At 48.7% G+C, this 27,919-nt stretch overlaps 1 protein-coding gene across 1 annotated transcript in view; it reads right to left on the bottom strand.

Annotated features, from left to right (window-relative positions):
* Positions 1–27,919, bottom strand: part of TRAPPC9 (trafficking protein particle complex subunit 9) — a 521,576-nt gene that overhangs the window by 179,374 nt on the left and 314,283 nt on the right. The window contains exon 19 of the mRNA XM_007464593.1: positions 13,199–13,309. Coding sequence (XP_007464655.1) covers positions 13,199–13,309 — 111 coding nt within the window. The remainder of the gene's footprint in view (positions 1–13,198; positions 13,310–27,919) is intronic.

The raw sequence follows: 27,919 nt of genomic DNA, 5'->3' as shown, positions 1-27,919 counted from the left end.
GGGGGGGGCGGTGACGCGAGAGGCCCGGAAGCCTCCTGCTGACGGGGAAGGCTAGAAAGCGTGACCGTGTAGAATGCAGAGGCGTCAGCAAGTGGTCCAGGAGGAAGCCTCGGACGCCCTCTTCCCTCCAAGGCCAGGGGCACAGGGGCTCACGCGCTGGAAGCCGAGGGGAGCTCCCCTGCCAGCGCGGGTTTTACTGTGTCCATCGTGGGCAGGTTCCAGCAGCTAACGGGCCTTTTGAGTCAATGTACCTTCGTGGAGACCTTCTGAACTGACACAGATTAAACGACTCCATCATGTCAACACCCACTTCCTTTCGGTTTTGCCACCAGTGGTTCTAATGTTCTTGCTGTGAGGCTGCCTTGTTATCCAAGTTCCAGCCTAATTTCACCCCTGAAGTGCTTCCTTATGTGAAAGATGCTAAGTAAGGCAGTCCGAGAAAGGACGCAGCGATTTTTCTGGGCCATCGGTCAGTCTGCTGATAAGCACTCCGGGGACTAGACTCCCACCCCAGAGGAGGGTCCCTGGACTGGCCTCAGCCCTGCCGACCCCTGCAGGCTCGGGCCCTGAGACCAGCCTGCCCAACTTCAGGCTGCCCCACACTGCTGGCCAGGACGAGGATCCCGACCCTCCTTTCCCTTTTCCTCCCACGGTAGGATCTGCGTCCCACTCCCAGGCCCAAAGGCGGTGTGTGGGGTTGAATGCGAAGAGCTTCCCTAAGCTGGGGGACAGAGGTGCTAGCTGGGCCCAAACAAAAGGGCAGCCCCCGGAGTCCCGCAGGGGCCCAGCAGGCCTCTCTGAGCTTCACTGGCTACGAGCCCGATCAGGTCCAGGAGAACCGGGTGCCAGTAGCTTGAGATCCCTTGTGGGGCCCCAGAGAAAGAAGCCGGTTATACAGAACGCCTGTCCCAGGAGACGGGGACGAGCACGCCTCTGCCCCACCTTTCCCCAAGGTCTCGCTCCCGGGAGGAAGGAGAATAAAGCGGTCAAGTCTTCCAGGTGTCCTGCAGCTTGCAACCAGCTCCACTGCTATTTCCTCACAGGACCCAACTGAGACCCCAGTTTGCTGGCAGCCTGAATGACAAGCCCAAGGGCACGAGCCAGGCATTGGCAGAGACGCAACCAGAAGCCAGACCTTCGGCTCCCAATGCTGTGCTCTTTGCCCAAAAAGGTCACAGCGTGGCATTTCTGGTGCAGCAGGAAGTGGGCTGCCCCTGCGAGGACAGCAGCCTTGCGGCCATAGCCTCTGTGCCCTCAGAACCTCTCCAACCCGCCCTGGCCGTGCATCTGCTGGGCAAGCAAATGGCAACACCACCCCCAGCTGCCCAAACTAGAAACTTCCCTTTCCTTCTGCACAACCCACACCCGCCGACCCTCTATCCTTCCTCCCTCCTGAGGGTCTCCAGGTCCCGACTCTTCTCTTTGCTCCAAAGGGCGCCCCCAGGCGCAGCCACCATGACCTACCTGAGACCACCCAGGCTCTCACCAGCTGTCACCCCTTCCAGACACTTCCTAAAAGGTCAAGCTGACACTCTCCTGCCTCGAGCTCTCTTGTGACCACCCCTTCCCCTCCAAAGACGTGGCTTTGACCATGTCTCTCACAGGAGGATTTCAAGCCAGGGTGAAGCTTTCATTTATCCTGAAGGTGAAAACGGGGAAAACCCAAAGACATCTTCCAATGTATCCCTCATTAAAAATGTATTAAGACTCATGGGCCTCCAAGGTCCGCTAAGGTCTGGCCCAGACTAGTCCACCCATGACCTCCCCCTACACTCGGGCCACAGGAAACACCCAGCTCTCCCATCCTGAGCTGCAGTGAGCTGTCCGTCAAATGGGAAAAATAACGCTTGCCCTGGAAAAACACAAACATTTACAAGCTTTAAGTTAGTTTCAGAGGAAGCAGCATATCGTACGACAAATACACACAGATGCTGCCCGGGCTGATATGTGCCACAAAGTCCAGACATCCTGAGCTCTACTGCCCCTCCTCTCCCCACCAGCCCCTGAAACCAGTTCCCGTGGATTCCCGTGGACACTCAGGATGCTTCCACTCCCGTGTGGGCCGCAGCCTGGTCCTGCCAGACCTGGAGCCACTCAGCTCCAGGGCTGCGGCAGCTACCAGAGGTGGATACAAGGTTTCCCAATCCCGCTGGGCCTCTGAGAGCCCTAAGCAGCGCCAGCGTTACCCCGATGTCTCCCGCTGGGCAGCTGCTGAGAACAATGAGCCTTAATTATGTGACTGGCCGGACACTTTAGAGCGGAGAGACACAGGAAACGGCTTCCCGTCTTCATCTGTTCATTTTCCAAACCTCAGACAGACAATGCTTGTGTGTTTCATTTTGAGCTTATGAAAAAGAGTTAGAGAATTTCTTAATGTCTACTCATCCGCTGGGGATGAAAAGGCATGCATTTGGGGTGTAAGGTTAGATAAAAGGAAAAGATCTAATAATAATGGCTCCATCACAGAAAGTAGATAAGCAGACACCAGTGCCTTCTGATGGAGATTCTTTGCAAAAAAAAAGAAAACTATCACTGAATATGATCAAGCCTCTAGAGCTTACTACCAATTTAATAAGGAATAAAGAAAAAGAAGTCAGTCAGAGGAGCAAGGTCACCACCACCACAGGCACCCAACTGGCCAAATCCCCAACTGGGGGACCTGATTTAGTCAATGAACAATTGTGAGAAAAAAGAGATGCACAGGGAGCCTACAGATTACAAACGGATGTGAGACTTATCAACCTCTTGAATTCTGATTCCAAAAAATGTTTAAGAAACATGATACCGCGGGCTTCCCTGGTGGCGCAGTGGTTGCGAGTCCGCCTGCCGATGCGGGGGACGCGGGTTCGTGCCCCGGTCCGGGAAGATCCCACACGCCGCGGAGCGGCTGGGCCCGTGAGCCATGGCTGCTGGGCCTGCGCGTCCGGAGCCTGTGCTCCGCAGCGGGAGAGGCCACAGCAGTGAGAGGCCCGCGTACCGCAAAAACAAACAAACAAACAAACAAAAAAAACAAGAAAAAACAAAACATGACACCGAGATCATTGGAAATTTAAACACTGATATTGAGGAACTGCTCATTTTAAAACATGATATGGCATTGCAGTTATGTTTTTAAAAAGAACTCCGGTGTTGGCTATTAAAATATTTGCAGATGAAACGATACGTCGTCTTGGATTTGCTTCAAAAAAACACAGGAAATGGGGCAGTTGGTGAGGGAGAGATGACAAAGATTGGCCGTGAGTCACTACTTACAGAAGCTGGGTGAAAAGTACTATCACGGCACCTGTTGCGTATATTTGAATTCTCCACATAAAGTTTTTAAGTAAAAGAATGAATAACGACACACCCCTTCCCTTCGGCACCTTCGCTGAAGTGGCCCAGCGCCGAGGTGGGCATGGCTGGGCTTCCTCCCCCCTGCCCATCTGACAGATGAGGCGTCAGCATCAGAGAGTGTGAAGGACCAGCCAAGGGCGCGACCAAGGACCAGCAGAGCTGGGGTTGCAGCGCACGGCTCGGCTCGGTCCAGGGCACTTTCCTCTTCCCACCAGATAAGATGAGACCCTTTCCCTAACATGTGGGCAGACACCTTTGGGGGCCCTGAGAGGTCTGTGCATGGGGCTCCACGGCCAGACTCCAATCCCCACGAAAGGAAAGATGAGTTCCCAGAATTTCTAGCTCCAGACCAACTGGAGCACCGTGGCTGGGGGAGACGGGGCTTGGGAGTGTGAGGGATAAGCACCAAAGGGAACACAAGACCCGTGTCACTACCCGCCACCTCTTCCTGGTGAACTGAACCAGGAGGAAAATCACCACCGTGTCCCCCGATGGGGTCAGCTTAAAGCCTGCCTGAGTCAGGCTGTGAGTGGAGGCGCCCTGAGGAGGACCCCTAAGGAGGAGGGGAACGCTTGTGAATGACACTCAGCACGCCCACTGCTAACTCCCTCACTCATGCACATTACCTGAGCACCTACTGTGTGCCTGACAGTGGATCAAGGTGGTAGGGATGTTCAGAGCTGAGCAACACACACACGCTGCCCTCAAAGAACCCATACTCGAGCCCCGTGGTCCCCGCACAGGGCCACACGTTAGAGTCACCGGGGGAGATTTACAGGTCCCGATGCCCAGGTGGCACCCAACCAATCAGATGGGGATGTGGTGGGGCGGGGGGAGCCCCGTAATAACAATTTGAGGCAAAGTTTGGGAACCTCTAGTCTGGCAAGAGCGAGACGCGAGGTAGAAAATAACAAACACCATCCAAGAGTCCACGGACACACAGAGAAGCAAGACACGGCTCCAGGGGGAGATCGGGGAGGACCCGGTGGGGCGGCTCTATCACAGCTTGAAGTCCCTCAGTGCTGACCCTGCAGGCCACGTTCTGCTCTCCCATCCATGCCGAAGGTCGAGGGACCACAGGGGGACAGCCTTGCTCTCTCCGGGCCTTCCTGTCACTTCCCAGGGGTGGTCATCTGCCTGAGATTCCTGTGGGTGCACCTCCCCCGAGACCCCAGGCATCCCGCCAACCCCCAGCTCCCAACTGCAATGATGCCGGCCCACAACCTCGGCCCCCAGACCCAGGGGCGGCAGGTCTGCTACACCGGACGCCTCAGTGTCCCCCTCTACCCTTCCAGTTACCTAGTTACCAGCTCCCTGGTCAGGCCTCGTTAACAAGTCCTCATAGTAAGTCCTCCCTGTGAAGTGGCTGTGTGGCCTCTGGCTCCTGACAGAGGAGGACCTTCTGTCCCCACGTCAGACACCGCCCAGAAGCCTGGGCAATGCGGCTCCAAGTCATAACTAAGCACTTGAGCAAAACTCCGCAGTCACCTCCCCAGAATGGAAACACAAGACCCCAAGCGCATGCCCTTCCCTAGGCCTGGTGGCTAGGATGGTGGGAGCCGTTCTCACAGCTGAAAATAACATTACCTGCCCGTCACGGAGCACCTGCCGGAGGTCACGTGCAGTGCTAGGCACACAGCCTGGACTAACTTTAGTACTTATAACAACCTGCAGGATAGGCATCAGTATCCCCACTTTACTTGAAAGCTCAACAAGGCCAAGCCACTTACCCAGACCACTGAGCCAGCCAGTGGCCGAGCGAGACCGGGCCTGGGCTCTGTGTGGCCCCAGGTCTGAGCCCGCTAGGCCCGTGTCCACGGGGTGGGCGCCTGAACACCAGCCTGCAGCCAGGGCGTGGGTGCAGGGGGCACCACCTCCTGCACCAGGGAGGCTCCAGTCGCTCAGGACAACAGAGGCCACACAAAGCTGCCCTGCATATGGAGCCCAAGCGAGTGACCTGGTTTTTCTTTTCTCATGAAGAGGCGAGACTCTCTCCTGTCACCTGAGTCCGCAAACTGCAGCATCTTCCAGGTATCGAATCTCTGTTACCTGGATGCTTCTGCAGGCTGAGCTCTGACCCCTCTTTTTGCTGCCTATGAATCATTAGGGGATCCTATTGATCCTGGCGCCATCGGGTTTCTCTTGGGAGACTTGCAGAACCGCTAACTGGAAGGGATGTAGAGTGGGGTGGCGGAGATGCTGTGGCCAGGGAGTGAGGAGTCCGGCACCAGCGTCATTCTGCCCGGGGCTTGCGAAGCAAACCCGAGCCTCAGTTTCCCCATCGGGCAGCTGAAAGGACAAGAGCACACCGAGGTGCTTTCTCCTGGCTTCCGTAAGCTTGCTTTCTGAAGGACTCTCCCGCTGAAAAAGGAGCAAAGAAAACCCACAAAGTCTTCTGACTCAGAACGGCTGCGGAAAACACCACCTGGCTGGGGGCACAGGCCTGTTGACTGCGGGCTGCAGGGCAGGCCACCCGTGGAAGGAGGCCATGCGCAAATTCCAGCTGCGGTGACATAGCAAAGGGCAACGACACCGGGCTCCTAACAAGGGCTTCCTTGCGTGATTCATTCCGTGAAGCGTTCGACAGAACTAAACGAGAGAAAGACACGGAGCCAGTTGGCAGGAGGAGCTAGACATTTGGGGCTGCGGCTGTTCTGGGCTCGGGTAAACACCAGAGGTGGGCCTGCGCAGAAATCACTGCTGACACACTCACTGTTCCCGGGGAGGGCACCTGCACACAGGTGAACAATCGCGGGGGTAGAGGACGCACAGGCTGCTCCCCAAACCCCTCTGCGGGGAGTTACAGACCAAAGTCAAAATGAGAGGAGGACGGGACCTTAGTGGTCACCTGGCTGGTCACCTCTCTGAGCCTCAGTTTCTTCACCTGCTAAATAGGGATGATGGTCATGATAGCGACCTCAAAAGACACATTGAAGACAGAACACGCAGCACAGCAAGTAACCAATCACAAGTCATCGCTTATCACGTGATCACTTCATCTGCTCGTTCATTCCTACAGGAAACATTGTCTGAGCCTCTCAAAGGACCAGGGACGAAGTTAAAACCTAGAGGAGGGAAAAGGCTTATCTAAAGCCACTCAAGAGGCAGCAGAAGAAAAGCTAAACCAGAAACAAACTGCCGGCTGAATGCAGCGCTGTGCCACAGGCTGGACCCCGCTCAGACCATCAAGAGAACCCCAGAAACACAACCACAATGCCGTGGGGCGACTGGGCCTTCTCACTCCCACTCCAGAGCCCCGCCAGGATCCTCCAGATGTGAGGGTCTGGCCCTCCCCATGGCCTGGGCGACGTCAAGGGGAAAGTCTCAGGGCGCCGAAGCTGTACTTGCTCTAGAGCCCGTCCCTGCCCCTCTGGCTTGACAGCCATTCTAGGACCCGTGCGGTGCACTATCCAGACACTGGACAGGGCTGACCTGTTCTCAGCCAGCCAACGGCGAGGCTCCCCAGCCAGGAGACGCCTGGACCAGACGTGCCAGGCCTGCCAAGCAGGCAGTGGCTCCCTGTGAGTGAGGGCGGGACAAGGCGGGGTAGCCTGAAGCACGGGATGAGACAGCATCTGTTACTGTAAATTAAGAGATTTGTGCATAAATGAGGGTTGTCATGAAATTTAATTTTAATGGTTTGATAATTAAGCAAAAACACAATAATTATCATACCTTAATTTTTCCAGTACATTTGCTGCTGGCGACACTGTATTTTCTTAAGGAAGTTCATGCTATTTCACTCAGAAAAGCGTTCTACTGTTTCTGGTCATCTTTTGAAACTGGAGGAGGGGGGATGCCCAGTTCCGGGGACGTAGCCTAAAGAAGTGTAGGTAACTCCCGTGGAGGGGTATGGTGGCAACTGGGCAGCCCTGGGTTCCAGTTACAACTAACTGCGTGGCCCTTGGCAAGTTCGAGCTCTCTCACGCATAAGCAGAGATGGGCACAATGCCCACACCTTGAGGATGAGGATTAAAGGCAGAGATGCTTGTGAAAGTGGGTTCTTCTTTATACCACCCCTCGGGTAAAAATGAATGTTACTACAGGCATCTGGCTGCAAGTCTGGAGGACATTCTCAATGTCACGACCGATGGCGTGGAGCCCCAGGAAATGCAATCAGCACAGACCAAGCGTCACAAATTGTGTGTATGGCAAAAGTGAAGTTAACTAATGGTGCTTAATTACAGAACTGATGCATCAACCAGGCCACAGAAAGAGAGATGAGTCACCGATTTCCAAAGGACCTTTCACAGAAAAGATGAGGAAGGTGAAAAGGTACTTGCTACATCCATTTGCTGAAATGCTGTATCTTAAATTATAAGATGACATAGATATCCCTAGGAAATATGGGTATAAGAATGGTATTTCCAGTTTAAAAACTCGAATATGCAGCCTGTGAAGAGGCCCTTCACGCCATCCCATGCACACGCCCCTTTCTAGGGTGTGCTGCCCCTTCACCTGGGCTGCTCTTCCTTGCACTCCAGCCCTACCTCACTCCTACTCAGCGTCCTGTTCTGTATTAGCACCACTTCCTCCAGGAAGCCTTCCCAGCCCCAAGCTGGGTTTCTTTCTCTCAGTTTTGGATTCTCCTCAGCCTGTGCGACAATCCCTGCCTTTCTTCCACACCAAACATAAGTGCAGTGAGGACACAGTGAGGACCTTACTCACTATGCTATCTCCTGGCAGGGCGTGGTACTCACTCGCCACTCGGGAGGTGCTTGTTGAAGGAATGAATGAAAGCCTTCCGAGCCGGACACCCAGCCTGCTCCCCCGCCTCCCCGACTCCTGCCGGCCTGTACGCTTGACAATGGACTTCGGCGCTGGTCACAGCTTACCTAAGTCTGCAGAGAGCAGAAAGAGGAGAAAACAGAACCTGCTTCCCCCCACCCCCTCCAGCCCATCTTTTTTTTTTTTAACATCTTTACTGGAGTATAACTGCTTTGCAATGGTGTGTTGGTTTCTGCTGTATAACAAAGTGAATCAGTTATACATATACATATATCCCCATATCCCCTCCCTCTTGCGTCTCCCTCCCACCCTCCCTATCCCACCCCCCTAGGCGGTCACAAAGCACTTAGCTGATCTCCCTGGGCTATGCGGCTGCTTCCCACTAGCTATCTATTTTACATTTGGTAGTGTATATATGTCCAGGCCACCCTCTCACTTTGTCCCAGCTTACCCTTCCCCCTCCCCGTATCCTCAAGTCCATTCTCTAGTAGGTCTGTGTTTTTGTTCCCATCTTGCCCCTCTTCATGGCTCTTCATGACCATTTTTTTGTTTGCTTTTTAGATTCCATACATAGGTGTTAGCATCTCCAGCCCATCTTAAATCACCATTCCAAGCTCAGCCGTGGCGTCACTCAGACCTGGGTCCCACCAAGTGCCTTTGACCTCTGTACTCAGTGTGCTTGTCTATAACATGCGGACAGAAGCTCCTGTGTGGGGGTACTAGGAGGACTGAGTGCCTGACCTCCTGCAAACACACGGGGCTCAGAAACCGTGACTCCAAGGACACATTTCTCTTGTACTTGGCACGCCTTTCTACCCAGAGGGGGAGACAGATGCAGGCTCCCAACAGTCTAATTGGAGTTGGTCCCTCTCCTGGACTGCAGGTCACCCTTAAAAGGATGTCAAATGCCTTGTGACCCAGGATGCCAGGGCTCCGAGAAGAGCAGCATCACAGCTACGTGGACTCCAGGAATACGGCTTTTCATTGAGGGTGAGGCTCTGTCACCCCGGCAGAACCCGTGGTTCATCTGCCCACTCCCCAGGGAGCAGTGGGAAGGTGGCCTGCCATGCACTGGGAGATAAAGCCAGAGTCTGAGGACCACCGCTGCCTTCACCACCGGGGAGAGCTGGCCCACCTTGCTCTCCTCAGAGTGGCCGAGCCTGGCCAAGGGCAGCCCTCATGAGCGCCTAGGGAACCCCAAGGTGTGTGTGTGGCGGGGGGGGGTAGGCAGATGGAACAGCCTGTGGTAAACCCAGCGGCAGGGGGGGGTGGGGGGGGTGGGAGGGTGGGACACAGCCTTCAGGGGTTGAGCTCAGGACTCCGGGAGGGCACTGGGCTCCAAGGAGACAGAACCTGGAGGTACGGGGACAGCAGCCCAGGACTCAAGGGGCTTCCACCCTTGAGTCCACCTTGAGCTCAAGGTCCACCCACCACAGCTTCCTCCCCCAGACCTGCTCCGTCAGACCAAAGACCTGGGCCCTCTCCACGGAGGCAGAGCGTGTGTCCAAACCAGGCAAAGCTGGAGAGGTCTGGAAAGGGAAGCGCAGTGACTCCCTGCATCCCCGTGAACGCTGGGATGCCCAGTGGTCACCCCTGGGTTAGCGGGGGCAGTGGGAGCAGAGCCAAAGTTGACTCCCCAGACAGAACGGAGCATCACGACCTCCGGTTTACCCCCCACCCAAAACAGCAGGATGTCCCATCAGGCAGGAGTGGCAGGGCCGCCCTGGCCGGGGGGGTATCGTCAACTCCCGGCCATGAGGGGTCCTTGCTTACTCATCCTGTAGCTCCTGGAGCCTGACGCAGGCACCCCAGAGCAAGTTCTGGAAGCATCAATATTTATCGAATGAATATTTTATGAATGAATAAAGAATGTGTGAGTTAGATGCATCAAGAAATGAGAATTTAAGCAAAAAGCTTAACAGGGAAGAAGCCGGAAGCACAAGACTGACCTGTGCTTATTTGCGAGCGGGGTCGTTAACATCGCTGACTTCCGTGGCTGACAGTGAGTTGAGCTTAGAACAAGCTCAGCCATTTGTAATTTTTTCAAAGCAGGATTTATGTTGGTGTCATGAGACGACCAGAAGGATGTCCTCTGGGATCCCAGGCTACATCAAAACATCTAGACTAGGCAGACAAGGCAGGGGGCAGACGGTCTCCTTCACAACTTGGGGACCAGCACGGGGCCCAGGCCACTGCCGGTGGCCTAGAGCACCAGGGACGCAGCAGCAGCCCAGGAAAGAGCCTGTCCTCACGCCCCGGAGCCAGAACACTCAGCACAGCCACCACGGCCTCCGTGCCCGAGCACATGAGCCCTGCACACACCCGCACAGCAAGAACCCCCTAGAACAAGGAGCTCTTGAGAGGGAGTGTTAGGCCATGAACGCCCTCCCAATATCAGCCCCAGACAGCAAATACGACTGTGCATTTATATGTCATCATCATCAATAACGACATTAAACAGCCACACCCTGGAAGCAATCTTGTAGTGGATCAGCGTGGAGATGGATAAACGGTGCATTCACGAACGAATCATGAAGAGCAGTTAGAGGGCAAAAACCTGATTCATATTCGACTCCAGAGCACAATATGCTGATTTCAAGTTATAAAAAGACGTGCAGAAAAAGACGTATGATATGGAACCACTTATGTCATTAAAAAACAAAACTGAATACAGTGTTTGTTGTGGCTATAAATAAATACAATAAAGTAGTAAAGCGTGGAGTGGATGATGCCATGGCCTCCGAGACACACAGACTCTGGGAGGAGGAAGAGAAAGGAAGGTGGGGGTGGGGGCCAGGGGCGGGGCTGTCGGGCTTCGCTGCCTTATTTATTTATTTATTTATTTATTTATTTATTTATTTATTTATTTATTTATTTATGGCTGTGTTGGGTCTTCGTTTCTGTGCGAGGGCTTTCTCTAGTTGCGTCAAGTGGGGACCACTCTTCATCGCAGTGCGTGGGCCCCTCACTATTGCGGCCTCTCGTTGCGGAGCACAGGCTCCAGACGCACAGGCTCAGCAGTTGTGGCTCACGGCCCCAGCCGCTCCGCGGCATGAGGGAATCTTCCCCGACCGGGGCTCGAACCCGTGTCCCCTGCACTGGCAGGCGGACTCTCGACCACTGTGCCACCAGGGAAGCCCTTCGCTGCTTTTTCAGTTGCTTATTTTTTTCCAACATTTTCTTACGAGTTGAAAGAATTCCTCAGAGAATACTCTATATACCCACTGGTATATTCTATAATTAACATTTTATTCTATTTGCTTTATCAACTCGTCTGTCCATGTTCCCATCCCTCTACCCATCCAGGAATCTAGTTTTTTAGGCATTTCAAAGACCAGTGCAGATATCACACACCACCCCCAAGTCCTTCAGCAGGCAGAGTTTAAAATCTGCTTACAGTTTTTCTTCTGATATAAAATCGACTCTCAGAGAAATGCACAAATCTTAAGTACACGTTGGCTAAATTTTAACAATGACAAGCACCTGTGGAACCCACACCCAGATATCAAGCTATACAACATGGCCATCACCTAGAAAATCCCCTTGCGCCCCTTCCTGGTCAAAGCCCATCCCAACCTCTCCAGAAGCAACCGATTCTCTGTTTCCACCATCACAGAAGAGTTTTGCTGGTTCTGGGATCTCAAATGAAAGGAACCACACGGTACATGCTATTTTGGGTCAGGCTCCCCGCACTCAGCATAAGGTTCCTGAGATTCTCCCATGGTGATGTATTAGGAGTTTTGTCAGTTTTTGTTGTTGAGTAATATCCCATTAGGAAAATGCCACCATTTGTTAATTCATTCTCCTGTAAGAGACACCTGAGCTCCATTTTTTGGCTTGGAACATTCTTTATAGGTCTTTTTGTGAACATATGTTTTAAAATTTTTCTTGAATAAATAACTAGAGTTGGAACTGCTGGGCAGAGTACGTGTATGTTTAGTTTTGTAAGAAACTGCAGCAGCCTCTTCAAAAGTGGTTGCACTGCTTCACATTCCCACCCAGGCATGAACCTTCCAGCTGCTTCATGTTCCTTGTGGACACTTGACATAGTCAGTCTGTCATTTTAAGCATTCTCATGAGTGTGTAGTGCTGTCTTATTGTGACTTAAATTTGCATTCCCTCCTCCCCACTGACCAATGGTGTTAACGTCCACTATTTTTTTTTTTTAACATCTTATTTCCTTGAGAGAGAGAGAGAGAGAGGAGACAGAAAGATAGAGGGAGACAGAGACAGAGAGGGAGACAGAAAGGGAGAGATCTCGAGCAGATATAGCAAAACGCTGAAATATGAGATATGGTATGCTAGTATCTAAATTATTTTCTGTATGCTTCAAGTATTTTGCAATTACAAATAAAAATTACATTTCACCTATATCTTACTCCAGCTATACTTCCACCTATAAGGGTATGGCCCTAACATCCAAGCTGCGCTTGTGGGCACAGCTCCTGGTCTGGAGAGAGGCCCAGATGAGTGGGAGTGGGCCAGGCCCTGGGGAAGCGATCCCCACCACGGCCAAGAGCTTCTTTCCAAAGTCACCGAGCTCGACCTGCCTCCGGACCTGCCCCTGTGGCCCCGGCTCTGCTCCTGGTCAGCTCTCACTTCCACTTTGGCTCCCTGCTCGCCTCTGCTGGACCAGGGCGTGTCCTGCGGCTGACCCTGGCCAGGGTCCACTGGGGCCACCTCTCTTTGCCCTCCGAAGGCTGAGCTCGGGTGACACAGCGCCTCTTCCAGGCACCGCTGCCTGGCCTGTGTCTCCTGTGACATTAATTCCTCCAAGGGACTTCCCATTGACATTGATATGCGTCCCTCAGATCAACACCCAGTGACCCCAGATACAGCTTTCTTATCTGATGCCCAGACGCCTGGGCATCCTCAGACGCGGTGCCTGAAGGCATCTGTAGCTGAGGTGCTGCTTCCTCCGACGGACACCATTCATTTCTACCTTGACTTTCCACTTGGCTCCAATTTGCAACCACTACCGATCCTGTCACTGAACCTGAATAAGGGCTGTGATGCCTCTGAAAGGGGGACCAGACTGCCCACCCTCTAAGGTCTCGAGGCTGGACCGCTTCAGCACCTCCCAAGCAGGGTGATGAGAGCAGGGCCAGGGAGCACGTGGGGCCGTGACGACACTCACCGCTGGCACTCGCCGGCGTGCAGGACGAGCTCTTCATTGCTCCGGGCGCTGACTGTCAGCTCGTGCTCCGTGGCGTTGAAGACGTCCAGGAGCAAGTGGCACTGCCGGGCACTGCGGTGCAAAGACAAAGCCAAGTTCAGCATCTTCTGGCAGCCAAAGAGGAGAGTGACTCCGCTTCCCCCCCATCCCCAAAGATTTTACACCACTGGGGACACGAGAAGAGCGATTTATCAAAATGTCATGCACCCCGGGACACAGAGGCTTACAAAGAAGACTCATTCTGAACTAACTGTGAATTCTACACAGTGGGTTTGGACAGGAGGTCCTCCTTGGTCCTGGGACGCATGCCTACAGCCCAGCTCTGCCCTTTATACACTGAGTGACCTTGGGAAGGTAACTTGAGTTCTCCAAGCCTCACACGTGTGACCGCTAGGACGCGTGACCCAGGGGGAAAGCACTCGGCATACAGTGTCATTCAATAAGTGACCGCATCATGGCCCTGGATTTCTACGGGTGCCAGGCCAGGTGCTGGGCAGGGGTCCACAGAGAGCCGTGCCCATGCTGTCTGTGCACATGTCCCCCGAGAGTCCTCATGGGGGCCACCCCTCACTCCCCCAGAACTGTGGGTGACACCTGGGGTCACTCACCACCCACCTGAAACCTCCTTTCCCTGGCCTTCTCTACCGCAGACAGTAAAACTGAAGTAACCAAGTTCCCGCCACCCCCTTCCCCAAGGGGACGGCCATGGAACAAAGTTCCAGCCAATAACCGGCTTCTGGAGATTTTTCATCCCAAATAAGAAGACAAGTCCTTGAGAGGGGAAGGCGCCACCCTTCACCTCCTGACTCCTTTTGCTTCCTCCCCAGGGAGGAGCAGGACGCCAGGAAGCTCAGGGACTCTAGGGGACGAACGCCACGGCTGTGGAGGGCAGAGTGGGGCCCTGGTAAATGATGGCACAGATCCATTAGCTACATGTGAAAAACAATATTCCAGCCACGTACGCTTCGTTTGTGCTAGCTGCCATTTGTCAGGTCCCCATTACGGTCCAGTGCTTGCCTAAAACTAACACAGCATCTCAAACACCAAGTGTCGCATCTGGCTCATGACAGCTGATGGATAAGTGTCCGCTCATCAAAACAGGACACCCGGACCTAAGACAGGAGCAGACAGCAACAGAGGCAGCAGCCATCCTCCTTCCTGGAGGAACAGGGTAAGGAGATTGTCAGAGAAGAAAAAAAAAAAAAAAGCCTCCGAAAAGGAACTGTGCTCTGGTCTCTTTCAGCTGAGCATTTCTTCAAAACATGACCTTCCATAGCGCATCTGAATTCTCAGGTGTGCTTCCCAAAGTGTGACAAGGGAAGATTTCGCTGGTTGTTAAGCAAAGGGGAGACAGGACTCACACCCACACGTGCCGGCTGCCTGCATCGCTTATTTCATACAAAAGCCCTGCAAGGTTGTCCTCCCGAGACCCACTGATGGAGAGGAGCGGAGCGGAGAGGGAGGCTCAGGAGATGACGAAAAGTGCTGGTGATGACCAAGACTCAAGACATAGCGCTAGAAATCCTGTAGTGCTCACAGCAGATGAAGACGCGTATTCCAATCCAAACTGCGTCCCCTGTTCTTTCCAGAGAAGGGAACTGAGGTGGAGAGGGCGCAGTGACGTGTCCAGGGGTTCACACACGCACACACGCGTGCTCACATACACAAAGACTGACAGCATCCTAAGGCCACTGGGCATCTGTGAGACCAGATTTTCAAGACACATACGCGCACTTACTCTCAAGGGAGATGGTAAAGTAGCGCCTGATCGTCCCGCCATGCACTACGAGACGTCGCACGACACGTCTTTAGTTGATTCTGGGTTCTGTGGGTCGGGGTGTCCTCCCCAGAGGTTCAGCACTTGGAAAAACATTCATTAGCTCTGACAGCTGCCTCCGAGAGGCCTCTTCACTCAACTCACAGGAAAATGAGCTTTTGAGAATGAAGATCTATTCTGCCTTTGTCATAACTTGATGAAATCTTTAATCACAGCAAAATCTCTCATCAGAAAAGGAAATTCATAAAACATTTATCAGAGGCAGAAAATTGAAGTGATATTTAAAAGCAGGAGAGGAAAGATTCAAATACATGCTGTTTTCACCCACGGAATACAGTTGTTAGAAAACTGCACAGGAGTGAACAACGTCGGAATGTAATACTTTTTTGTCCTGTGTTTTTTCTGACTCACTGTCTGAGTATGGGGGCGCTTGATCCAGTGTTTCTGTTCCTCCTAATTGTTGGCAGGATGAGATGCTGGTGGATCTTTGCTTTCTATCTATTATTCATAAATTAATTCCCTTTCCCAAACTGCAGTAGCACTGTGTGCCCACCATCATGTCATTTACTCTGTTATCCTTCCATACCTCTTTGGATGATTCTCTTAAGTTTTATTCTGTGTTTGAGCATATACTTTACTTTTCATTCTTATTTGCTTTTTGGTTTTATTTTTGTTTTTTTGTTTTTTTTTTTTCTGGATCCATCTTTCTGAAGTACAGGGAAGCCCAGGAAAGTTCCTAGAAGAACCGAGATGAGAGTAAGGCTTCAGATCCATCTGCCTGGTCGGGGGGCGGGGTGGGGTGCCCAGCAGCAGGAAAGAAACTGGAGTAAAGTTGGAGGGAGGAGACGAGGCCGCCAGGTGGACAGGAGAGGCACAGCCCAGGCACAGTGAACAGTGCGTGTGAAGCCACGTCTATATAGTTAGTACGCACTATTTCCTACCTAGAATTAGGACAATTAATTTTATTTATTAATTCATGTAACAAATATAAATATCTACTGAGTACCTGTTGTGTGGCAGGTACTATTCTAAGCACTTGGGATATGGAAGTGAACAAGAGAAACAGGATCTCTGCTTTCACGGAACTCACACTCTCATGAGGGGACAGGGCTAGGAAAGATAAGAGGAGTTAAAAGTGAAAAAAATTTAGTCCTATTTGGTAAAATGAGGAAAAACAGGCTCAAAAAGGTTGCTGAATACAGGCATAAGACACACATCCACACACAAAATCAGTAACAACAGCATTCCTATATATCAACTAAAAACAAGTACAGAATATAATTTTTAAGAAAATATATTTACAATAGTAATGTACCTAGAAAAAATCTAACAAAATATATGCAGGATGTTTATGAAAAAAATTCTAAAGTTTTATGAAATGATATTAAAGGTGATGAATAAATGCAGAGATGTATTATGTTCAAGGATAGAAAAACTCAGTAGTTTTAAATAACTCACTTCTTTCCAAATGTATATAAATTTAATGCAACTCAATAAAAAATCCCAACATTGTTCTGGTTTTGGTCAAACTTGATACACTGATTCTAAAATTTATATCTAAGATCAAAGGGCCAAGAACATGCAAAACAATAACGAGGAAAATTTTTGGAAGAGATTTGGCCAGCTAGATATCAAGAGTTGTCATAAAGCTGTAAAAATGAAGGCAGTGGGGCAATGATAAACACATCAATGAAGGAAAAAACAGCCCAGAAGCAGATCCATGAATATAATAAGGTAATGGATATATGACCAAAGTAGCAGTGTTGATTATTAAGAAGGAGATTCAATAAACAGTGCTGGACAAATGGTTATGCAGATAGAAAGAAAATGATATCCCTACCTCACACCATAAACAAAAATAAGTTCCAAACAGACTGAATAGATAAATGTAAAAAGCAATATTTAAAATCCTGTAGAAGAAAATACAGGTGAACAACTTCTGACCTTGAAAGAGAGAAAGATTTCTCACATGAGTTACAAGACATACAAAACATAAAGAGATCTTCAACCAGGGCGCCAGAATGCGCAATGAGAAAAGGACAGTCTCCTCAATAAATGATGTTGGATAAAATGGATAGTCACAAGGAGAGGAATGAAACTGGACCCTTATCGCACACCATATACAAAAATCAACTCAAAATGGATTAACGACTTAAACGTAGGATCTGAAACTGTAGAACTACTAGAAGAAAACAGGGGAAAACCTTCTTGGCATAGGTCTGGGCAATGACTTTTTGGAAATAACCCCAAAAGCACCGGCAACAAAAGCAAAAACAGATTAAGGGGGGGGGGGGTTGTAGCACACTAAAAGCTTCTGCACAGCAAAGGAAACAATCAACAGAGTGAAAAGGCAACTTACAAAATGAGAAAAAATATTTGGATACAGTAGGTCTCAAAAGGGGTTAATACCCAAAATACATAAGAAACACAAACAACTCAATAGCAATAGCAATCATCATCATCATCTAATTAAAAAGTTGGCAAGGGCTTCCCTGGTGGCGCAGTGGTTGAGAGTCCGCCTGCCGATGCAGGGGACACGGGTTCGTGCCCCAGTCCGGGAAGATCCCACATGCCGCGGAGCGGCTGGGCCCGTGAGCCATGGCCGCTGAGCCTGCGCGTCCGGAGCTTGTGCTCCGCAACAGAAGAGGCCACAACAGTGAGAGGCCCGCGTACCGCAAAAAAAAAAAAAAAAAAAAAAGTTGGCCAAAGACCTGAATACACATTTCTCAAGAGAAGATGTGCAGATGGCCAACAGCTATATGAAAAGGTGCTTAACATCACTAATCATCGTGGAAATACAAACCAAAACCACAATAAGATATCACCTCACACCTGTTAGAATGGCTATTAGAGAGACCAATAAGTGTTGGTGAGGATGTGGAGAAAAGGGAACTCAGGGGCACCTGTGGGAATGTAAATCGGTGCAGCCATTACAGAACAGTGTATAACTTCCTCAAAAAATTAGTAATAGAACTACCATATGATCCGGCAATCTCACTTCTGGGTATATATCCAAAGGAAATGAAATAAGTATCTCAAAGAGATAAGTGTACTCCCATATTCACTGCAGCATTATTCATAAGAGCCAAAATATGGGAAAACCTAAGTGTCCATTGACAGATGAGTGAATAAAAGAACTCGTCTCTCTCTCTCTCTCTCTCTCTCTCTTTCTCTCTCTCTCCCCCTTTTACACACACACACACACACACCCCATAATATTATTCAGCCATGAGAAAAAAGAAACATTCCACCATTTGTGACATGGATGAACCCAGAGAACATTATGCTAAGTGAAATGAGCCAGACACGGAAAGACAAACACTGCATGATCTCACTTACACGTACAATCGCAGTTAGTTGAACTCATAACAGCAGAGCGCAGAATGGTGGTTAACCAGGGGTAGAGGGTTGGGGGAAAGGGGGAGAGGTTGGTCAAAGGATACAAAGTGTCAGTTACGCAGGATGAGTAAATCCTGGAGATTTAATATTCAGCATGGTGACTGTAGTTAAGAATACTGCATTGTATACTTAAAATTTGCAGAGAGATTAGATCTTAAGTGTTCTCACTACGCACTCACAAGGTAACTATGAGAGAGAGGTTACACATACATTAATGAGCTTGAAATGTGAAATGAAATGAAATGTGACATGATTGTGTTAACCATTTCACAATGTATACATCACACTGTATACCTTAAACATACACAATTTTACCTCAATCAAGCTGGAAAAATATATAACGGAAAAGACTGAAATGTTTGGCTGCACTGAAATGTAGCACTTTTGTACAAGGAAAAACATTAAAGTCAAAGCAAAGAAAAGCTAGCTGTGCAAAGGTGTTTGCAACACATAAATCTGACAAAGGATTAGAATTCTGAATTGATAAAGAACTCCTGTAAATCAATAAGAAAGAAATGATCCAGTGGAAAATTGAGCAAAGAACAAGAGTGGACGATTTAAAGCAGAGGAAAAAGCCAGTGGCCGATATATAGGAACAGACGCTCAACACAACTAGTAGTCAGAGAAATGGAGAGAAAACCCTCAGGTGTGACTTCCCACCCAACCTACTGGAAATGCTTAAAATGTGCTCCAAGACCAAGTGTTGGCCAAGAGGTAGATGAGCAAGAGTCATGGGAATCCTCATTCAGTGCTGCTAAGGGTGTAAACTGGTACAACTCCTTCACAGGGCAGGTTGGCACAACCTGGCCAAGTGGTAGATGAGAACCCTTTGGTCTAATGATTCAACTTGTAGGCATGTATCTTGGACCAACTCTCAGAGTTCAGCACAAGGATGCTTCCTAAAATGTGCATTGCACCCTCATTTATAAAATCAAAGAACTGCTTTTAACAAAGCGCAGCCAACTGGAGAGCAGATAAATAAATCTGTAACAGTCATACACTGGAAACCCATACATAAGCGAAGATGAATTAAGAACTACTAACCTCACCACAGGTTCAGTCTCATGTTAATAAGGCTGAGTGAATAGCAAGTTGCAGGAGATAGTTACATACTTATATCAAGTTTAAAATACTTAAAAATACTCTATATTGCTTATAATAATCAACTGTAGGGTAGTAGTCACTCCTGGTGAGAGAGGAAGAGAATAGGGTCACAGGGGAGCACACAGAGTTTTTAAACAGTCTCATTTTTCTTTCTTTAAATTAGAAAAATAGATGCAAAAACAGCAAAATGTAAAAATTTGACAAATCTGTGTGGTTGGATAGATTAGCATCCCCTTGACTTTTCTTTATATCTTGCTTATAAGATGTAAGACATGTTTTATTAGAGGCACTTTTAAAGTCACTTAGAATGTTGTCTTAGCCGGGGTTCCCCCGGGAAAGCAGAGCCTGAGAAGAGGGCTGGAGTGGAGCAGGTGTTTGGGAAGGGGATGCTGAGGGGAGCAGGGCGGGGGCACGGGGTGCGGCGAGAACACAGTACCACGGTGCCTTACTGAGCTGGCTACCATGTGGACCGCTGGCGCTCACCCTGCTGGTCCCTCTGAAGAGTCACGGACTGTGCCTTGAAGTGTGCACCTCAGGCAGAGGAGAGGGGATTACTTCTCCACCAGCCCCCGCCCTCCCTGGTCAAGCTCCCCCCGAAAGGGGGCAATTCCCCAACTCCCCACACTGTGCGGCATGTGCACCTGTGCTGCGGCCCCGGAGAAGGCTTTCAGACATTCCAGAACTCGAGAGCTACGCAGCACAGCTGAGGTGAGGTGCTGTCAAGTTACCCCTGCATAAATCTGGCTGCCACAGAGATGGCTGGTGTAAAACGTGGGCTAGGACTTGAGGCAGAGAACAAGACGCGTGGCTAACATTTTTTTTTTTTAGATTAAGTGCATCTCCTGAAATCATAAACAGAGATTAAAAAGTGACTTCAGATGTGACGGCCAAGGAGGGCCTCTCTGATGAAATAGCATTTCATTTCAGACCCACACAACAGGAAGGCAATCATGTGAAGGTCTTGGAGGACTGCTTTCCAGAGAAGGCAGTTAAGGCCAAATCTTAAGGCATATGGTGTCATCAAGGGACAGAACGAGCCAGAAGGAGAGTGGGATGAAATTAATGACAGAGCAAAGGTCGTGACAGAAAGTCTGGATTCTATTCTAAGTATGATGGGAAGCTATCTTTAGAGTCGTAAGCAGATGAGTGACATGAATTGGTTCATGCTTTAAAAAAAGTGACGAGTTCCTATTCTGGAAAAGATGCCGTAAGTACAAATAATCCACTGCGTCTCTCCTACTGAACCCAACTATAAATCGTACATATAATGCATGGAGCAGCTATTTCAAGATTCGAAAAGTAAACTATAGAAGGTGGGTTTGGGAAGGAGATCTGAAATCGAAGTTTCTCTGAACTTCAGAGTGAGTTTCCATTTCCCTCAGTCCTACCTGTCCTAAAAGGCGGCTCGGAGGCACCCATCAGGTATAGACAGGCAGAGCTCGGCGAGCTGCCTCTGTCCCAGGTCCAAGGCGTGGGAGGGGGCACCATGAAGGAGTGTTGGGGGGCCCTGTGGGCTTTTTCTGTTTTTCTTTTTTCTGCTCCGTTTCTCCCAGCCCAGCCCCTGGGCAGCACCGCTATGTGGCAGTGCCACGACGGGTCACGGCTGCACAGCACATACGACTCCGAGGCCAGGAAACCACCTCTCTGACCCAAGGGACTGAGGTCCCGTAAGCACAGGGCCAGTCCCCATCACTTTATTTCCCTCTCTGTCCTCTGACCAATTAGTCCCACACAGAGACACACAGAGGAAGAACTCAAACCTTGGCTTTGCTGTGGGCAGACAGCGAAGGGAGGCGACTATGGAAAGGAGAGAGATGAAGAGCACAATTTGCTAAAGTGGTACCTGACCTGGGCTCACCGTGGAGCAAGCACGAGGGGATGGATCCTAAGCAGCAAACCTCGGGCTTTGGTAACTGAGCTCCAAGGAAGAACACTGGGCGGCACACACAGGACTGATCCAAGGAGAACCACAGACTCTAAACCCAGAGCTGCAGCACAGCCCACAGAAGGCACTACGGGACCATGGTGTGGACCACCCTCCAGAACAAAAATATCAGCATTCTCCGCAGGATTCAAACAAGACCCCAGCACCTCACAGCATTACAGTTGAAATGTCCATAATACAGTCTATAACCACTCGGCATAGGAAGAACCCGGGAAAAAGCCAACGTGCAAAGGAAAATAAAATCAACAGACAACAACCTCAAGATGAAAGTCTTAACAGAAAAAGACTTTCAATACGTTCCGCAAAGTTAAGGGCAAACGCACTTGAAACAAATGAAAAGACAAAATCTCAGCAGAGAAATAGAAGATACAAAGAGGAGGCAAAGAGACACTTTAGAAAAGAAAAAACTGAAGAATTCACCAGGTAGTGAATTATCTGAGTAATTGAGGGAACGAGTAGACATACAATGAGAAAGGATATAAAACAAGCAACACCACTGAGCAACTGGATCCAACTGATGCTTAGTGAACATTCCACCTCCCAAAAAAGTAGGATATCCATACTTCTCAAGTTACATGCAGCATTTACCCAAATAAACCATTTCCAGGCCATGATAAAAACCTCTAGCAACTTTAAAAGAATAAAAGTCACACAAGTATTTTTTTGAACCACACAGGAATTAAACTAATATATTTGAAGACAGATTAATAATTTATCCAACGGAAACAGCTGAGAGGAAAAAAACGGGATAAAAACAATCTTATGAGACAAGAAAAGCTCTACAAGTCATGTCATAGGAGTTTGAGGCGAACAAACAAAACGCACACACAGCTGTTGAGGAAATAATGGCTGAAAATCCTCACATTTGGCAAATAACATAAACTTACAGATTCAGGAAGCTCAGCAAACCCCAAGCAGTATAAATTTTTAAAAATCTACGCCCAGAAACATCCTAAGCAAACTAAACTTTAAAAAGCAAAAGGAAACAAGCCATCTGAAAGCAGCCTGAGCAAATAAGGCATTTGGTACAAGGGAAACGATTTGAAGTCTGAAGATTTCTTATCAGAATACCAGTTTTGTTGCTTAACGGGTATATAATATCTTAATGGGTATATAATATCTCTTACTTACAATAAGTAAGTCATTTAATTTTTTTCTGAGTCTCAGTTTCCCCAACAAGGACAAGAATGCCTATGTCATGGAATTATTAGGAGGCTCCAATGGGGAAAAAAAGTGAAAGTGCTTTGTAAAACTACAAGCAGAATATTACATAAATATGAGGGGTGGTGATTATTATTAGCTTGGTTGCAGTCAGTGGAGCAGCAAAAGGGAAAGCACACAGCCCTGCCAACAAAGCAAATCCCAGCTAATTACTCAATACTGACTCAGCTAAAAGTGACTGTGAGAAATTCCCACGCCAAGGTCTGAGTCTGTCTAAAAACCATGGCATCATGCCCAGAAAGTTAAGTGGGGCTCTTTCTCCCCGAGTCTGGCCGAATTCTCCCAGCCCCGGCAGGGTCCAAACATCACTGTTCCATCAATCCTAGGGGCGCGGTAAAGTGAGTAAAGACACAGCCAGACCGGTAGTGATGGCCACATACACCTTTGGCCAAACCCATGTGGTCTTTTAAAGTTCCATAAGCCTGCCTGTTATCAATCAGCCTTCTTTCCTGAGAAATTAGTAACCAGTTTCAGGATGGAGAGCTTTCTTGTAAGTCTTAAGAAAGCCAGGGAGCTTATTCTATCTAAAATGACAAAAAAATAATAGAACAATCAGAATGTTCTTCGGGTGATATCATCTCATCTTCACCTCTGCCACACAGGTTACGGAGCTTCTAAATCTTACTGAAGACTCTGACAGTAGATTTACTGTCCATTAGAACTGGGTTTCCCAAAGTGTGATGTGAGGACCACCTGAAACAGATCCCCTGGCTCTGCAGGGGACAACGGATCAGCGCCTCGGAGGTGTCACGCCCAGGGCTCTGGTGTCCTCCAGGCCTGGGGTTGGAAGAAGCTGAGTCTTACTGGTGAGAAAGACAAGTGGGCGGTGGTGGCACAGAGACACAGGAGACAAGCAGGGGAGGCTTCTGGAAGGAAGCGGCTCCTGCATTCGCTGAGGGACCAAAGGCTTGAGAGCAGGCCTGCAGGCAGACAGAGCAGAGCATGGAGCAGACAGGGCTGGAGCAGCACGGACTGTGCGGGGAGCTCGCAGGAGTCTCCTCGGAGTGAGGAGGCGCGTGGGGCGGGGACAAGAAAAGGCAAGGCAGACAGGCTGGGTCAGATTGTGCAAAGCCTTGTGTGTCGAGCTCTGGAACCGAAACATGACTTACAGACGACAGGGACTCGTGGAAGGACCCTAAAGGAGGGACAAACTCATGCTTGTGTTTTAGAACAAACACTTCAGCAGCTATTTGGGGAAAGAACTGGAAAGAGAAAACAAAAGCAAGAGACTTCGAAAGGCTATAGCAACCTGTCCAAGAAAGGGAGGGAGAGGCTGGCCCAAGGGACACAGGTGACACGCCTGAGTCAATGCAGAGCTACTGAGGTGGAAAGGACAGATCTGGTGACCGACTGAAATGTGGGAACAGTGCCCTGTGGACGGCTGACACACAGCCTGGCCTCTGACGGGTCTTGGGGGGCTGCACATAATGAAGGCAGGAAGGGCCTCTGTTTCTGATTTTTTAATGAGTAAGTTTTAAAATAATGTTTAAAAATGTTCCCTTTAGGGGAAACAATTTGGAATGGCTAGAATCCAAAAGACATATAGGATAACAAGCATCGGCAAGGATGTGCAGAATTGGAACCTTCAAGCACTGCTTGAAGGTTTGGGTGGGAATGTAAGATGGTGCAGCCGAGCTGGAAAACCGTCAGGCAGCTCCTCAAATGGTTAAACGGTTATTACATGATCTGATAATTCCACTCCTAGGTATATACCCAAGAGAAATGAAAACTGGCCCACACAAAAACTGGTATGTGAATGTTCATAACAGCATTATTCCCAACAGCCAGAAAGTGGAATCAACCCATCAACTAATGAATGGATAAACAAAATGTAGCAGATATCCACACAGTGAAATACTACTCAGCATAAAAAGAAATGCCATATACTGACACCTCCTTGTGGGTGAGCACTGGCAACACTATGCTAAGTAGAAGTAGCCAGTGGCATTTTGTATGATTCCACTTACATGAAATATCTAGAACAGGCAAATCTAGAGACAGAAAGTAGATCTGTGGCCGTGTGGGGGAGGGGGAGGGGGAGGGGGAGGGGGGGACTGCTAACGGGTACAGGGCTTCAACCGGGAGAATGAAAAATTCTAAAATTAGATGGTGGCGATGGTTGAACAACTCTGTGACTAAACTAAAAACACTAAATTATACAGCTTAAGTGGGTGAATTGTGTGGTATGCAAACGATGTTTCCATACAGCTTGCGTGTACATGCAGCGAGAGTGCCCGGGGGTGGTGGAGGTGAGGTCAACACGCTCCTGGCTCAGCCACAGCACTGCGTCACCTCACCAGGGCACAGCGCTCAGCGCCACCGTGGTCTTGTCGAACACATCGTTTACTCTCTGTTATACTGTCTACTTTGCACTCATAATGGACCACAGGCACGAGAAAAGAACCACAAAGACCACATGTTAAAAGGGGCACAAAAATGAACACCAAGACACCTGTGCCTCAAAATCCAAGGTTAAAAAGGTAACATAAAATGACAACTATGCCATATTTGGCTTTTCGTTTTCTGGGAATGAAGACAAGCTCAATTCAAAAAGGACGGAAAAGTACTTAAAAATAACTTGAAATCATGGTTCAAGGTAGCATCATTTGCAATTAACTCTATAATGATTAAAACTTTGAAAACGCCAAATGCAAAAATTCTAAATGGAAGGTCACAAAAAAACTCTGGCCAATTGTTGATGATAGACAATCTACCTTTTAACATACGATGTCAATCCCTAAATCAAGTATGGCATGGGCCTTTTTAATTAGTGTTTATAAATCATACTTAACATAATTAGTGTATATTGTTAAGTAGAACAATCTTTAAATCTGCCTTTAAATAATGAATATTGATAGCATGCTTAAATGAACATTAACACATAACATTCAATAACGTAACAGTTCAAAATAAAATACAGATCACTTAAAATTATTGATTGTAATACTTTAATAATATGTATGGTTGAGACATAAAATAGGACCCTTCAAGGTACAGCTGTGTGTGTGAGTGGAGACAGAAAAATGGGAGGTGATTCACCTCCTGGGCGGCTCCTAACTGGTGACACTGGGGACCAGAGGGTGTTAACTGCTGTGTCAACCTAAATGACATGTCCAGCTGCTCCTGCCATGGGAGGTGGGGTCCCAGCTCCTGCCTGTGCAGATCTACACTATGTTAACACTTGGAAAGACGATGAAAAGCGTGCTCATCGTTTCAGGGAACACAAGCCAACAGGAGCAGGAAGGGATGAAGCAAATGCGTTAAGTCATTAAGCTCCTTCCACCAGAGATTCGATGAATGGGTTAAAGAGAGATGGGAGCCCTGGGGCAGACCCAGCCCCCTCCCATCACAGAAGCAGGTGTCGGTGCAGGTGTCCGCATCCCCTCTTCTGTCCTCCCCAGGGTGCCCCTCACAGCCCAGCCTCAGTGAGGGCTCTGGAGAGGGTGAAGCTGCCGGGCAGGCGAGGGCTTCCCTCTGAGTAACACAGCCCTGGTCTTCGTACCAGCCACCCAGACGTGAGTCCCCAGCTGGGCTGTCCCTGTGCCACTTCCACACGGAAGAGGGGGAGTCCCTGACCTTGCCCTTGACAACCGCCGTTTCTCAGTTTTCTACCTGTGTCAGGCACTGTATTAGACGCTCTGTGTATTGATGCATGCTTTAAACCTTACCACAGCCCTGCAAGATCAGTGTTCTCTCCATTTCAAGATGAAGAAAAATGATGCTTAAAGAAACAGGAACGACTTACTCAAGACCACAGGGCAGATAAGTGGGAGGATCAAAATTTGAAATTGGATACAGGTACAATGGGTTCTGAATCCTGTGCTTGTTAAAATTCTAAATTGTTGTTAAATTTAAAACCGATTTAAATCAACACAGCAACTTGAAAAGGATCAACCGTGATGAAATCCGACATTGAAACTGCCTGTATTACATGTCTGTGAGCAGAGGCTCCCTACGGAGTGGAGCGGTCCCACTCCACGGGGGGAAAGGGAATTTTTCTTCTAAATGTCCGGGGAGAAGGGCCATGGTGTGTCAGGTTGTATGATTTTTATTCAGAATGTAACAACTCCCACACCTTACACCCTGCTCAGGGGAGTGTATTTTCCACAGAGCTCAGAGTAGCAATGTATAAGATTGGACCACTTACCCTAGCAGCCTAGAAAGAAGTTGCTCCTGAAGTGAGGGAGGCCAGGCACTCAGACAGGGCAGCATGGCCCAATCCATTTCAATCTGGTCCCTAACAACATTACCAGGCAGCTTGGTGTAAAAAGTGAATCTTAATGGTAATTGATCTCCTAAATAAAAGTCAGCTGAAAGCTGGGTACACCCCTGAAGGAAGGAGGATGGTTTAAAAAAAAAAAAAAAAAAAAAAAAGCAGTGAGAATTCCACCTCCCATCTATATTGTGCTTTGGCTCTGAGAAAACACTGGGCCCTCTATTGTTTAATTTGATTCTCTTATGCCCCATGAGGTAAGCAGAGCCGGTGATCACTCCAGTGAGGGACAGGAGGGCTGAAGCTGCGAGAGATACAGAGATGCTTGCAAAGACACAGGGGGCCAAGGGAAACCCAGGTCTCTGGAATGCCAGTTCAGAGTATGTGTGGCAGGAAGCATGGGTTTTGGTGCCAAGAAGGGCAGAATTCAAATCGAATCTCTTTTTCTCATTAGTGTGCAACCAGGGTGAGTTATTTAACATCTCCATACAGCAATGCTGACTTCAAAGGGTTCTCCGGAGTTTAAATTCCACCCATTTTTGGTCTCTTGGGTATTTATTTTTAGGACTTCATGGTATATGTTGGATACAGACCTTTGTTGCATAAGTGTATTGTAAATATTTTCTCCCAATATGGAGCTTGCTTTTTGATGAGCTGAAGTTTTTAATTTTGATAAAAACCATCTTATCAACTTTTTATTTTACAGTTAGTAGTTTCTCACTCCATCTGAGAAATCTTTGCTTCATGGAAAAATTTTAATTAAGAATTAAAACTAATTAACTAATTAAAACTAAAAATTAAACTCTTTAACTGATATGACTACCTCAGGGATTCTATTTTCTCTCGCACCAACTTTAGCAATTCATGTCTTTCAAAATTTTTTTCCATTTCATTTAAGTTGTCAAATTTATTGGAATATGATTTCTCACAGTACACTCTTATTATTCTTTTAATGTCTGCAGAATTTAGCCATGCCCCCCGCTTTCATTCTCATTATTAGTAATTTGTGTGCTCACTCTCTTT

Source organism: Lipotes vexillifer, unplaced genomic scaffold, assembly GCF_000442215.2.
Source record: "Lipotes vexillifer unplaced genomic scaffold, Lipotes_vexillifer_v1.1 scaffold394, whole genome shotgun sequence".
NCBI lineage: Eukaryota > Metazoa > Chordata > Mammalia > Artiodactyla > Lipotidae > Lipotes > Lipotes vexillifer.
This window is presented reverse-complemented; position numbering and strand designations above follow the sequence as displayed.